This window comes from Ornithorhynchus anatinus, chromosome 20, assembly GCF_004115215.2.
Source record: "Ornithorhynchus anatinus isolate Pmale09 chromosome 20, mOrnAna1.pri.v4, whole genome shotgun sequence".
NCBI classification, from domain to species: domain Eukaryota; kingdom Metazoa; phylum Chordata; class Mammalia; order Monotremata; family Ornithorhynchidae; genus Ornithorhynchus; species Ornithorhynchus anatinus.
This window is the reverse complement of record NC_041747.1, coordinates 27086511-27100490: the sequence shown is the minus strand read 5'-3', so window position 1 is coordinate 27100490 and position 13980 is coordinate 27086511. Positions and strand designations below refer to the sequence as shown.

Below are 13980 nucleotides of genomic sequence, written 5' to 3'. Positions count from 1 at the left end.
TCAAGATCGAGGAACTCGGGGTTTCTTTTCGCTTTCAGGTTTTAACCCATACCAACTCTGGGCCACTGTATGGAAAGCAGCATGGTGTAATGGATAGAGCATGGGCCTGGGAGTGAGGAGGTCTCGGGTTCTAATCCCGGCTCCACCACTTGTCTGCTGTGTGACCTCGGACAAGTCATTTCACTTCTCCGTGCCTCATCTACCTCGTCTGTAAAACGGGGATTGAGACCGTGAGCTCCACGTGGGACAGGGACGGTGTCCAACCCAATCTGCTTGTATCCACCCCAGCGCTTAGTACATTTGTAAGGTCTTAACAAATACCCCAATTATTATTATTATGATTTTATTTTGCTGTTTCTCTCGTTCGAGACATTTCATAATCGTTGGTTTCTCCACTCTATTCCTTGCCTGCCTCTTGCTCATCACGAGCAAGTTCCACGTCTCTGAACCGCTGTCTCCGCAAGCTAAGGCGGAAAACTAGATCCAATCCTGCTCAGCCTTTATTCATGTTGTCACGCTGGAGTCTCGCATAAGGGATCTTGGTGTCAGAAGATAATTCTAATCCACCAGAAAAATTTTTCCACTCAACAGGCTACGGGCATCATCCTGAGCCTTTGCGAGTCCTCTAGGAACTGCAGTAGGGTGATAATAACCCTTAAGGCACATATACAAGATGCCTGCAGTTGATTTGGAGCCACTTCAAGAAGTCAGCTTCCAGCTGTGTTCCGACAGTCGGCCCGAAGACCGGGAATGTGTAACAACTTGTGTTATTTAGGCTGAATAATAGCCGATGATGCACTAATAGACAAAGACATAAACAAAGAATTACGTATGACTTATGGAAGTGGGGTAGAGTTTAAGCAAAAAAGGGTCTGAGGCGTCAAACTAAATTAATACCCTACACGGCAGCAGAGACAGTGTTGCCTAGTGGAAAGATCACAGGACTCGGCATCACGAAGACTGGAATCTAGAACAGACACTGCCACTTGCCCGCTGTCCATTCTCAACTGGAAAATGGGGATAACATATACTGGTTCTAACTCCTTCTCAGAACGTGAACCCCACCGGGGACAAGGACGGTGCCTAATCTGATAAACTTGTTTCTGCCTCTGGGCTCAGCCCTTAGTAAGGACTTAATAAATGTCACCCACAGTACACTCCAGTGTCAAGCACACGGCAGTGGCTCAAGAAATGTCTTTCGATGATTCCCTTACCCCCCTTGCTTTAGAAAGCAAACAGAAAAGCATTATTTTGATGAGAAGCTCAATCTCATCTCTTAAACCATGGATGTGGTAATGTATATGCAAGAGGTGTGACAGACAGATAGGCGATGTGAATATATTAAGCCGTTCATGCATTTGGTTTCGGTTTCATTCCTTCGAAGCCCTTTAAAAATCGATTCCTAGACTCCGCTCGGAGCTTCCCCGTCTTCTGAGATGCATTCAGTTCTCCGGACAAACCCCGTCTTAAAGAAAAGTTGTGTCGCAATGCACGCTCCTCGACCGATGCCGTGTATAACCACAAAAGCATTTCATCCGATAGCACACCTCGTTCAACCCAGACAGAGTGCATTTTGTTGCCGCCTTCCCCGACGGCATTCTATTCGAGATGCATATTCGTCTAGGACATTATGGGAGGACCAGATATAAAATTTAGACAAGTGGCTCAAGAGAAGCAGTGGCCCTGGGAGTCAGAAGGACCTGGGTTCTAATCCCGTCTCTGCCACTTGTCTACTGACTGGCTGGGAGCGTTTCGGATCGCACGGTGGCTTCCGCTGAGCGTCTCTCCCTACCTCAATCATACCGTGTGCAGAACACTGGATGAATTGCTTGGGAAAATTCAAAAGAATTAGTAGACATACTCCTTGCCCTCGGTGAGCTCACCCAGCATGGCCTAATGGAAACAGCAACAACACACGAGCCTGGGAGTCAGAGGACCAGGGTACTAATCCCGGCTCTGCCGCTCGTTTGTTGTGTGACCCGGGGCAAGTCCCTTCACTTCTATGTTCCTCAGTTCCCTCCTCTGTAAAATGGGAATTCAGACGGTGAGCCCCGTGTGGGACAGGGGTTGTGTCCAACCCGATCATCCTGTATCTACTCCAACGCTTAGCAGAGTGTTTGGCGCATAGTAGGGCTTAACAAATACCACTATTATTACTGGGGAAGGAACATGGCCTAGGGGATAGAGCCCAGGCCTGGGAGTCAAAAAGACCTGGATTCTATTCCTGGCTCAACCATTTGCCTGCTGTGTGACCTTGGGCAAGCACTTAACTTCTCTGTGCCCCATTTACCTCATCTTGTAAAATGGGGATGACGACTGCGAGCCCCCATGTGGGACAGGGACTGTGTCCAATCCAATTTGCTTGTATCCACCCCAGGGTTTAGTATACTGCCTGGCACATAGTAAGCACTTAATACATACCTCATTTTTATTATTACTCTATTATCGTCATCATCATCATTACTACTAAATGATGATGATGACGATAATAGAGTAATGATAATAAAATGGGGATTAAGACCGGAAACCCCACGTGGAACATGAACTGGATCCAACGTGATTAGCTCGTATCTACACCAGCACTTAGAACAGGGACTGTGTCCAACCCAATTTGCTTATATCCTTAACAAAAACTTAACAGACAGCATTAAAAAAAGGAAGAAAGACATGAGAGAAGGAGTCAGTTTGGAGGGGATGGAGGAGAACCTTAGGTAGAAGGGATACAGGGAGTTCTGGAGAGGGTGGGGGCCACAGAGAGGATGGAAAGGGAGAACACAGAAGGGAAAGTTAGAGGCATTTCTCAATATCTCAGTCCTCACAGTCAATCACGACCTGGGAGCCATCTGGGAGCCAATCGGAGCTCACAGTGACCACCCCAGTGGTCTACTTTAAATGTGTCTAAGAGAACATCTCTTAATTTAGATAATACTTTGCCATCCAAGAGCCTCTGTGCAATCTATAGGCACAAAGGGGAGAAGGAAGGTTTCTCTTTGCACTTTTTTATAGTCCCCGGGGCTTCTATCAACCCCAGCTTCTGTACATCACTTTCCTGTTCCCGATAAAACACTTTCCTATTCTCCTCCCACCACTTCCCTATTCTCTACCCAACACTCCCATTTTGGCTGTGCCAGTGAGAGATTCAGCGGGCAGAGAGGTGTTTCTACTTCCACAAACACTTCAGATGGCTGCTCTTTCTAGACAGGGACTCTCTCTCTCTCTCTCTCTCTCTCTGGCAGCCGACGACTTAATCACTCCGGCCTGATTCTTTCCTCCCCAGCCTTTGTGCAGGTCTACAATCTCAAAATCACTCGGAGTTTGGGGAACTCATTCTCCCACATCCTCTTGAACCCCAATTCCTTGGAGCTGCTCATTCCATCACTCAACAGGGTAAAACTCTTGTTCCGATGCATTCTCCTCAGAGGTCTAAATATCCAGACCATAGAAGCTGGACCTGCATCAGAGTTATCAGTCAATCAATTTTGCAAAGCCTTACTAAAATCCCATCTCCTCCAAGACGCCTTTCCCGACTAAACCCTCATTTCCCCCAATCCTTCTGCGTCGTCTATGCACTTGGATCTAAGCACTTGATATTCACCCTACCCTCACCCCACAGCACTGATGTACAAATCCATAATTTATTTTAATGCCCGTCTCCCCCTCTAGACTGTAATCTCCAGGCGGGTAACGACTGTGTCTACCAATTCCGTTGCACTGTAGCTCCTTCAGTCAATCAACGGTATTTACTGAGACTTTACCGTGTGCAGAACATTATACTAAGCACTTGGAAGAGTAGAATATAACAGAGTTGGCTTCTTATAGGCACGGAGCCTGTCTACTAACATTGTTGGATTGCACTCTCCCAAGCACTTAGTACAGTGGCCTGCATTCAGTAAGCGCTCAGTAAATACTACTGATTGAGCGAACTCTCCCAACTGCTCAGTACAGTGCTCTGCACACAGTAAGCACTCAATAAATCCCACCGATGGCTTGACTGACCATGCTTGGAAGTCACCTATGAGTAGGAAACCCACCGAATAGGGTTGCCTTTTCACTGCCTCTAAAGGAGAATCGATCAATCTGCTTACTATTGCACGTCTTGTTGTATTTACTGTTCTCCTGCGAGTAGCCTTTCAGCCGACACTGGAAGCGATGCTGCCAGAATTCCTGGAACCAAGGGTTCCGAAGATTGGTCTCTGGCCGAAGCTTCAGGTAATAGTCGTCAAACCACTTGACGTCGGGGGACTGGAGCTTGATGGTTATCCCGCCGACTGCTTCCCGCTGGTAGCCATCTGTCACATCGTACCGATCGGCCCAGCCGTCGCTGTGGAGACAAAAATAAAAGAAATAATAATAATAATGGTATTGGTTCAGCGCTTACTACGTGCCAGGCCCTGGAATAAGCACTGGGGTAGACACAAAACAATCTGATCGGACAAAATCCCTGTCTCACGTAGGGCTCACAGTCTTAATCCCCATTTTACAGGTGAGGGAACTGAGGCACAGAGAAGTGAAGTGACTTGCTCAAGGTCACAGAGCAGACAAGTGGAAGAGGTGGGATTAGGACCCATGACCTCGTGATTCCCAGGCCCTTGCTCTACCCACTAAGCCATGATGGTTCCAGATTCCGGGATTGACTCTGGGGTCTTCTCTTTCCCAAGCATCCGGCTCCTTCTGGGGATAAATTTTGGAAAACCGAGTGGACACGGTCCACTCTGCCGTGACTCCGTAATTCTTCCGGGCTGTACTGGTCTCCGTGCTTTGCAAGGAGAGATTGGGGGGAAATAATTGATGATGACTCTAACACATCACATTTGTCTAAAACCCCAGCAATTTTGTTCAAATGTATAATGAAAGGTCCTAGCACTTGCAGAGATGGGAGCAGCACAATTTCAATTCTCCCCCCATTTTTTCTACCTGCACAGCGGGGATGCGGAGAAGCAGAAGTTCTCGGTTTCCTCACTACCATGCATTGGAATTATAGAGAATTTTTTTCTTACTGGATTGGAAATAATAAGCTTAACACTGAAGAGTATCTCTGCTTCCCACCACACCCAGGAAAGGGTTTAATGGTGAAGAATGTCATCTTCCTCCTCCTCAACCTCTATGGACCGAGTACTCCCAAGTGTTTAGTATTGTGCATTAAAAAGGAGGACCTAATCATTTAGGATCTCACTTTCAAAGCTCTAAGGCAGTACAATATCTGACAAACAGACAAAGAAATAGAATTAAGAATTTCAGCAAACTTCACATCAAGCTAAAACTCTTCAAAGCTGTGGTTGTGGCCAGGACCGGATCTAGTTTTGCCAACCACCTCTGTCACACAAGGCACGATTCAACTCAAGCAGCGTGCTATGGTGGATAGAGCCCGGGCCTGGGAGTCAGAGGGACATGGGTTCTAATCCCAGCTCTGCCACTTGTCTGCTGTATGACCTTGGGCAAGTCACTTAACCTCTCTTTGCCTCAGTTCCCTCATCTGTAAAATGGGGATTAAGACCGTGAGCCCCATGTGGGACTACTGTTTACCTTGATCCCGATTACCTTGTACTTACCCCAGTGTTTGGTGCAGTGCCTGGCACATGATAAGCACTTAATACCATAAATGAAAAAAAGTTCTATTAGCATCTTCTGCGAACCCTTCTCAACATCAAATGGCAACACTGGGTGGCCAACAGCGAAGGCCTGGAATACAGTTAGTTCACTAGCACGGAGGCAGTGCTCACTGCGATTCAGCTCCGCTGGGCAGGAAATGCAAGGAGAGCGGCTCGACAGAAGACGCCCAGAGAGATGCAGCTGAGCTGCAGCTGGGTGAATATACAAGCAAGGTGGGCGGAACAAATATCTTAAAGAAAGAGTGAGGCAGGGCCTCGAAATACGCTGGAAGACAATCACGACAGGCACGCCAGTGTGGAGTACGGCAACCAGCGAGGGGGTTGCTCTTTCTCATCTGAGGGTTGAAGGATATCGGAAGACCAAGCGACACCGCAAATTACATCCAGCGCAGGGAGGGTTCACTTCTACACGCGGGGTGTGGAGTAAGCTTCGGTTTGGCCTCAGTCTTTTCAGCCATACCCACTAACACGGGTAAGACCGCGTGGCTTAGTGGAAAGAGCCCAGACTTTGGAGTCAGAGGTCACGGGTTCGAATTCCGGCTCTGCCACCTGTCAGCTGTGTGACTGAGGGCAAGTCACTTCACTTCTCGGTGCCTCAGTTACCTCATCTGTAAAATGGGGATTAACTGTGAGCCTCACGTGGGACAACCTGATTACCCTGTATCTACCCCAGTGCTTAGAACAGTGCTCCGCGCATAGTAAGCGCTTAACAAATACCAGCATTATTATTTAGATTGAGTCCCATGTGGGACAGAGACTGTGCCCAGCCTGATAAACTTGTCTCTACCCTAGCACTTTAGAACAGAGCTGGAAATATAGTAAGTTCTTAACAAATACCATATAAAAAAAGACGTTCTAAAGTGGTTCGTATTTTCCCTTTCTTCTTGTGGTCTTAGTAGAGTGCTCTGTACAGAGTAAGCGCTCAATAAATACTCTCGATTGACTGGTTCTTCTCCCACTCACGTGTCTGTGTGTCTGGCGCACCACAGGATTAGACACAACGAGCACACTGCAAGCACGACAGAAATCTGGATTTGTCATGTCTATTCTCCATGAAAAATGGCTTTGAGTGATTCCTTTATTAATTCGGATTCCTTATGTAAGACTATTGTTAGGTCGTTACATAAAGCACGTAGGTTCTAAAATGTGTTCAATTTGCCCATCACAATTCATTCATTGACTATTGGGGCCTTCTGAGTGTACGAGGGTCTAAACAGACCACTCTTCCACAGGGTATTCTCACCCAAGAACGATGGCAGGACCGCTGGTGGCTAATTTACCTATCTCTTCATATTCTCATTCTCCCTGAATCTAAGTCTCTGTGGTCTGAAGTTAGAGGAGAAGAGTTGAAAGTTTTTTAGAAGTCTCTACTGACACAAAAGAGAGAGCTTGAAACAAGGAGGTAGCGTGGCCAGGTAGAAAATGTACCTAGGAGTCAGGAGACTTGGGTTCGAGCTACAGCTCTACCACGTACCGGCCGTGTGGCCACGGATAGCTCACTTAACCTCTCTGTTCCCTCATCTGTAAAATGGGGGTAAGATCTCTTTCTTAGAGTCCCGTGTGCAACAGGGACTGACTAGCTCGTCGGTATCCCAGCAATTACCACAAGGTTGGCACTTAATAAATGCAATAATTATAGGGTTTCACTGGATGTGAAATACACGCAACGGGCCGGCACAGAACACAGTTATAAGATTCATGAAACCAGAAGGAGAGGGGCAGGAGCTGCCCTGCTCAAGCTCCCAGAAGCCTCTGGACCCGTGAGCCCAAGGCTACTGACATTCAGGGCACGCTGGGAAAGCCATCTGCTTAGCTCGGGACATCCCGGTGGTCTTAGACACTTAAAGCCGTGATCACGGCTTTTACGGCTCAAACAGAACCGCGTTTTCTTGGCCAGGTGCCTGGAGGTGTTGGAGGAGGCGGTGAGATGCAAGGAAAACGAGAAGCAAATGAAAGGCTGAGAAAGGTCAAAATGGGAGAGGACTGATCCCGTCAGACCATTACGCCCCACTCCTGGCAGCTTTGAAAAACCACGCTCTCCTCATCAGTCACTCCATCATATTTATTAATAATGTTGGTATTTGTTAAGCGCTTTCTATGTTCAGAGCACTGTTCTAAGCGCTGGGGTAAACACAGGGGAATCAGGCTGTCCCACGTGGGGCTCACAGTCTTAATCCCCATTTTACAGATGAGGGAACTGAGGCACAGAGAAGTTAAGTGACTTGCCCACAGTCACACAGCTGACAAGTGGCAGAGCTGGGATTCGAACTCATGAGCCCTGACTCCAAAGCCCGTGCTCTTTCCACTGCACCACGCTGCACGCTTACTGTGTGCAGAGCAGCGTACTAAACGCTTGGGAGAGTACAATATAACAATATAACAGACACCTTCCCTGCTCACGAGTTTACAGTCCAGAGGAGGAGACGGACATTAATAGAAGTAAATAAATTACGGATATGTACCTACGTGCCTGGGGGGTGCGGGGGAATGAATAAAGGGAGCAAGTCGGGACGACTCAGAAGGGAGTGGGAGAAGAGGAAAGGAAGGGCTTAGTCAGGGAAGGCTTCTTGGAGGAGATGGGCCTTCAATAAGGCTTCGAAGGTGAGTAACAAACTAATCGGGTTGGGCCCAGTCCCTGTCCGACCTCGGACTCACGGCCTTAATCCCATTTTACAGATGAGGTAACCGAGGCCCAGAGAAGTGAAGTGACTTTCCCAAGGTCACACAACAGACGAGTGGCAGAGATGGGATTAGAATTCCCCGGTACGGCAATTCCTTCTGGTCTACCGGCAGGAAATCAATTCCCTCCTCTTCAACCTTACTGCTCCCGTTGATGTCCATCACTGGAGAGCTGTTTCTTTCTCTCTTTCTCCTTTCTCTCTCTCTCTCTCTCTCTCGCTCGCTCTCTCTGATTATTCCCGCCTTCTCCTCTCTATGCTCTCTGCATCCCGTCTCTCTCCTCCCTCATCTATTCAGGCTGTGTTTTTATACAATACGAAAGACACTGTTGGCACTGAAGAAACGACAAACAATAATAACGGGCGAGTATAGACTTGGCACTAGAGATGATTATGACCTTATTATGCAAATACCATCTGCGATTATGTAAATTCCCAGCTAGTATTTTTACCATCTATTGTATTAACCCACCGCCGCACAATGCCGGCTAATGATAACACAATGGGTACAGAGGAGATTACTCATAATAGGTTTAATATCTAAACCGGGTCACGTCGGACTGGGCAACTCTGACGGTGCTTGGTGAGGGCGAGCGAAGCAAGGGGGGCATTTATAAGAAACCTGTAAAGAAGGAAGTGCAATAACCATTCAGCTTTAACATGGATCTCCTAGGAATTTTCCAACTTCGCTTCACATCAGCACAGTTGGCTTGCTTAGAATGGTTGCCATGCAATAAATAGAAATACATACTGTGCTTGATTTGCCCGCATTCGGAAACACGTGTGGTTCGGAGCTATAGGACTGCATGGAAAGGTGTTGAGTACTGTCCCAGATCCCCACTAATTTCTGGTTTTACAGCACTTTGGTACTCTCCGATCCCACGCATCCCAAATTTCACACCCTTTCCAATTACATGGAGAACTCAAAAAGGGCCCCAAGCTGACTGTAACGGAAGCTAAAATCTTCTGTTCCTGGCTGTGCCGGAGAGTCGCTTTGCACTGGGGAAGGAGTGTGGGCTAGTGGGAAGAGCACGGGTTTGGGAGTGATAGGACCTGGGTTCTAATCCCGGCTCGGTCACGTGCCAGCTGGGTGACCTTGGGCCATTCACCTCACTTCTCCGTACTTCAGAAATCTCATCTGGAAAATGGGGATTAACTCCTACTCCCTCCTGCTTAGACTGTGAGCCCCACGTGGGACAGGGACTGTGTCCAACCTCATTAACTCGAATCTACCCCAAAGCTTAGAACAACGCTTGGCACAGGGTAAGTGCTTCGCAAGTACCATTATTATTATTATATTATATTATTATTATTAGAGAAGCAGCATGGCTCAGTGAAAAGAGCTCAGGCTTGGGAGTCAGAGGTCATGGGTTCGAATCCCGGCTCCACCATTTGTCAGCTGTGTGACTGTGGGCAAGTCTCTCAACTTCTCTGTGCCTCAGTTATCTCATCTGTAAAATGGGGATTAACTGTGAGCCTCACGTGGGACGACCTGATTACCCTGTATCTACCCCAGCGCTTAGAACAGTGCTCGGCACATAGTAAGCGCTTAATAAGTACCAACATTATTATTATTACTGTACCGGCAGAAGGCATGAAGCATGTTTGAGCGAGGCCTCCTGCAGAGGGGATAAATTTATTTGGAGATCAACCCATTTCATTCCTTGGAGAAACGTGCTCACCCCTACAGCTGTGCTGGGTTAGGACAAGTGAAGAGAACGGGTGACAGTGGGATACGAAAAGAGCCGCTATGGTGCAAGCTGAGTCCGCGTAATCGAAAAGAAGGTGGGCAAAGGGACAAAGAGAAGCAGGTAGCCTAGTAGATAGAATACAGCCCTGGGAGTCGGGAGGATCTGAGTTAATAATAATGTTGGTATTTGTTCAGCGCTTACTATGTGCACAGTACTGTTCTAAGCGCTGGGGGGGATACAGGCTAATCAGGTCGTCCCACGTGAGGCTCGCAGTTAATCCCCATTTTACAGACGAGGAAACTGAGGCCCAGAGAAGTGAAGTGACTCGCCCACAGTCACACAGCTGACAAGTGGCAGAGCCGGGAGTCGAACCCATGACCCCTGACTCCGAAGCCCGGGCTCTTTCCACTGAGCCACGAGTTCTAATCCCCAGTCTGCCACTTGTCTGCTGTGTGACCTTGGGCAAGTCACTCAACATCTCTGTGCCTCAGTACCCTCGTCTGTAAAATGGGGATTGAGACTGTGAACCCCATTTTACAAGGGCTGTGTACTGAACGCTTACTGAGAGGTTGGGAGAGGATGCTATAACAGAGTTGGCAGACGTGTCCCCCACCATCCACTGTCTGATGATCTGAAGGTTAACGGGGTCACTCGTTAGGCTCGACCCAGTCATTTTTGCTGTGCGATATCTGTGCCCATCCCACATAATTATTATGGAAACTGATGCGCTACCCACGTGCCATCATCACCGTGCTAAATTACTAGCTGATAGCATTTCAACAGCTAATTTGAGACTTTTCTCTGGTTTTTTTTGTAGAGTGGGAGTTTGCCAACTGATGGGCTCTCTTTACCTAGTATTTCTGGGGTTTTGTGGGGATTGAGAGGGGAGTGGGAGTGTCTCAGAAGCTCTAAATAGAAAACAAAACAGTTAAGGATATCAAGCAGCATGAAGGAAGCAGTACGGCCTAGTGGATGGAGCACGGGCCTGGGAGGAAGAAGCACCGGCCGGCTCTGCCTCCTGACTGCTATGTGACCTTGGGCAAGTCATTTCACTTCCCTGGGCCTCAGTTTCCTCATCCGTACAGTGGAGATTGAAACTGTGAGGCCTAAGTGGGCCAGGGACTGTGTCCAACATGATTATCTTGTATCGATCCCAACGCTTAGAAGGGTGCCTGGCACATGGTATGCATTTAACAAATACCAGAAAAATGAAAAACAAATGTAAAAACTATGTTGTACACGCAGCGCTGAGAAGCAGTGTGGCCTAGTGGATAAAGTACAGGCCCGAGAGTCAGAAGGACCTGGCTTTTAATCCCAGCACCACCGTTCGTCTGCTCTGTGACCTTGGACAAGTCACTTCACTTCTCTGTGCCTCAGTTCCCTCATCTGTATAATGGGGCTTAAGACCGTGAGCCCCACGTGGGACAGGAACTGTGTCCCGCTGATTAGCTTGCATCTACCCCGGGGCTTAGAACGGTGTTGGGCACATAGCAAGCGCTTAATAAATGCCATCATTATCCTTATCAAGCCTAAGTCCTGCAGGATGACTTTTAGAATGACGTGGCCGTGTACCACTTACTAGGTGTCAGTCACCGTACTACGTGCTGGGGTGGATACAGTCATAATAATCATTAAGAACTGTGGTATTTATTAAGCACTTACTGTGTGCCAGGCATTGTTTTAAGCACGGGGCTTAATAGAAGATTCATTCATTCATTTGTATTTATTGAGCGCTTACTGTGTGCAGACCACTGTACTCAGAGTTTGGAAAGTATAATTCGGCAATAAAGACAGACAATCCCTGCCCAAACCGGGCTAACATAATTGAGTTGGACACAGTCCCCGGCCCACAGAGGGCTCACGTCCTTAATTCCCATTTTACAGATGAGGTAACTGAGGCACAGAAAAGTGAGGTGACTTGTTCAAGGTCACACTGCAGGCAAGCGGCAGTCCTGGGGTTAGAACCCAAGACCCTCTGACTCCCAGGCCTGTGCCCTATCTACTACATGACGCTGCTTCTAAGAACTGGGATTCCAGCGAGAGAAAAGCCAGGCTGGATTTTCATCTCATTCTATGACCCAGAATTGCTAAACCTTTTGGAAATGGCGGGAGAGTGCACAACCACTGTTTCATTTGTTGGCTACTTGGATACCGATTTATTTTTTCTTCTGCAATGTTTTAGGGACCTCTAGGCTGTAAGCTCTTCGTGGGCAGGAAATGTGCCTAACAACTCTGCTATACTGTACTTTCCCCAGACACTTAGTATTCATTTAATCATATTTATTGAGCACTTCCTGTATACAGAGCACTGTACTGAGTGCTTGGGAGAATCCGATATAATAATAAACAGACTCATTCCCTGCCCTCACTGAGCCTACAGTCTACAGTGGGAGAAAGACATTAATATGAATAATAGTACAGTGCTTTGCACCCAGTAAGTGCTCGATAAATATGAGGGATTGATTATCTATCACAATTATTATTACTCTTTGCCATGCAACATAAAAGCAGCATTCTAATTAGGGGCACTGAAAGCCTCCCCTATAGGTGGTGGGGAAGTGGATTGGGGATTAGGGGAGGAATTTCTATGAGTACCTGGTTTTTTTATTTCAATAAGAGAAGTGCTCATGTTTTGATTGATTACAGCAATATTTCACCAGAGTCTGGTGAGAGTCACTTTACTACATTTTCATTTTACAGGCGAAGTTTATGCACGGAGGAATGCAATTTGCTTTAATTTGAAATTTTGTAACAATCAATCTACAATATTACTTGCCTACCTGAATCCAGTGCCTAAGGTTTCATGGCAAATTAGGAAAAGAGAACAGACTGCAATCTTTACTGAGGTTGATCAATTAAAGAATAAATGCTGTTTTCGATGATAAGCTGAGTGATGGAAAGGTTTTCTATTTGTTTCACTAAAGGCATAAGCGATATGCCTATTATAAACCGCACACCTATTTTTCAGGCTACTTCAGAGACTATACCGATTTAAAAAGCTCCTCATCTTATGAGTGTATTTATTTTCTACTTTTACAGCCCGACTTTCTTAGAAATGAGTAGCGAAAAAGTCTGCGTTTCCTCCCCTCTGCTTGGATCCGATCCTATGCTACCATCGGAGGTGGGCTGGAACTCCAACCCATGGCCTCAGCCGAGAGATTGGATTGAAAGCTGTCCTCAGGAGTCCCGGTAGGTTCTGGGCTGCTCTAACATCTACCTATTTTTATCCCCTTCCGGCCTTCCCCAAGACAGCAGCTGGGAGAGGAAGCAGAGACTCGGAAAAGCCTGGCTTTTTGATTTCAGGATCCTCAGAATAAATGTCTAGTAGGTTGTGGATCCTCCCTCGGTACATTTAAAGGTCAAATGTGGAAATTTTCACCAGGAAATCACTTTCAAAAGGGATCCCTGCCTCTCAGCTGAGGCACCTTCCTTTGAGGCCACCTTTCTTCCTTCCTGGCAGAATTTGAGAAGCTTGGAAAAGATCAAGCTAACGGGATCGTTCCCATTACCTACGTGATCAAATTATTTATTTTGACTGCTCGAGTCCTAAGTTTTATGTTTGGCTCCCCTGTTGTACTACAAACTCCAAGTGGGCAGGAAACATGTTGCTTTTTTATTCTGTACTTCCCAATGCCTCACTAAAGTTCACTGCACCACCGGGGCATTCAATAAATGCTATTTACTCTCAGTATTTACTGTCAGTAGCACAACCCTGAGTTATTTCTATTCTGCTCGTTCCTAAACCCATTCATCCATTCATTCAATCATATTTATTGGGCACTTACTGCGCATGCAGAGCACTGGACTAAGCGTCTGGGAAAGTACAACCCTGAACAGACACATTCCCTGCCCACGACTTTAATCCAGATCAATAGTCAATAAAAATATGATCTGCCTTCCCTGAGCCAGTGTGCATCTAACAAAGAGAGGGTTTACTGCAAGCGACCTTGTTATTTTATACATTTCAAGTGCTTTTATTGATCATTCAGATGCTTCAGACCA

The 13980-nt window shown here is 46.9% G+C and overlaps 1 protein-coding gene across 1 annotated transcript in view; it reads right to left on the bottom strand.

Moving 5' to 3' along the window:
- The window catches only part of GRM5 (glutamate metabotropic receptor 5), a 205813-nt gene that overhangs the window by 60708 nt on the left and 131125 nt on the right, over window positions 1–13980 (bottom strand). Inside the window, 1 exon segment of the mRNA XM_029048283.2 lies at window positions 4086–4321. Coding sequence (XP_028904116.1) covers window positions 4086–4321 — 236 coding nt within the window.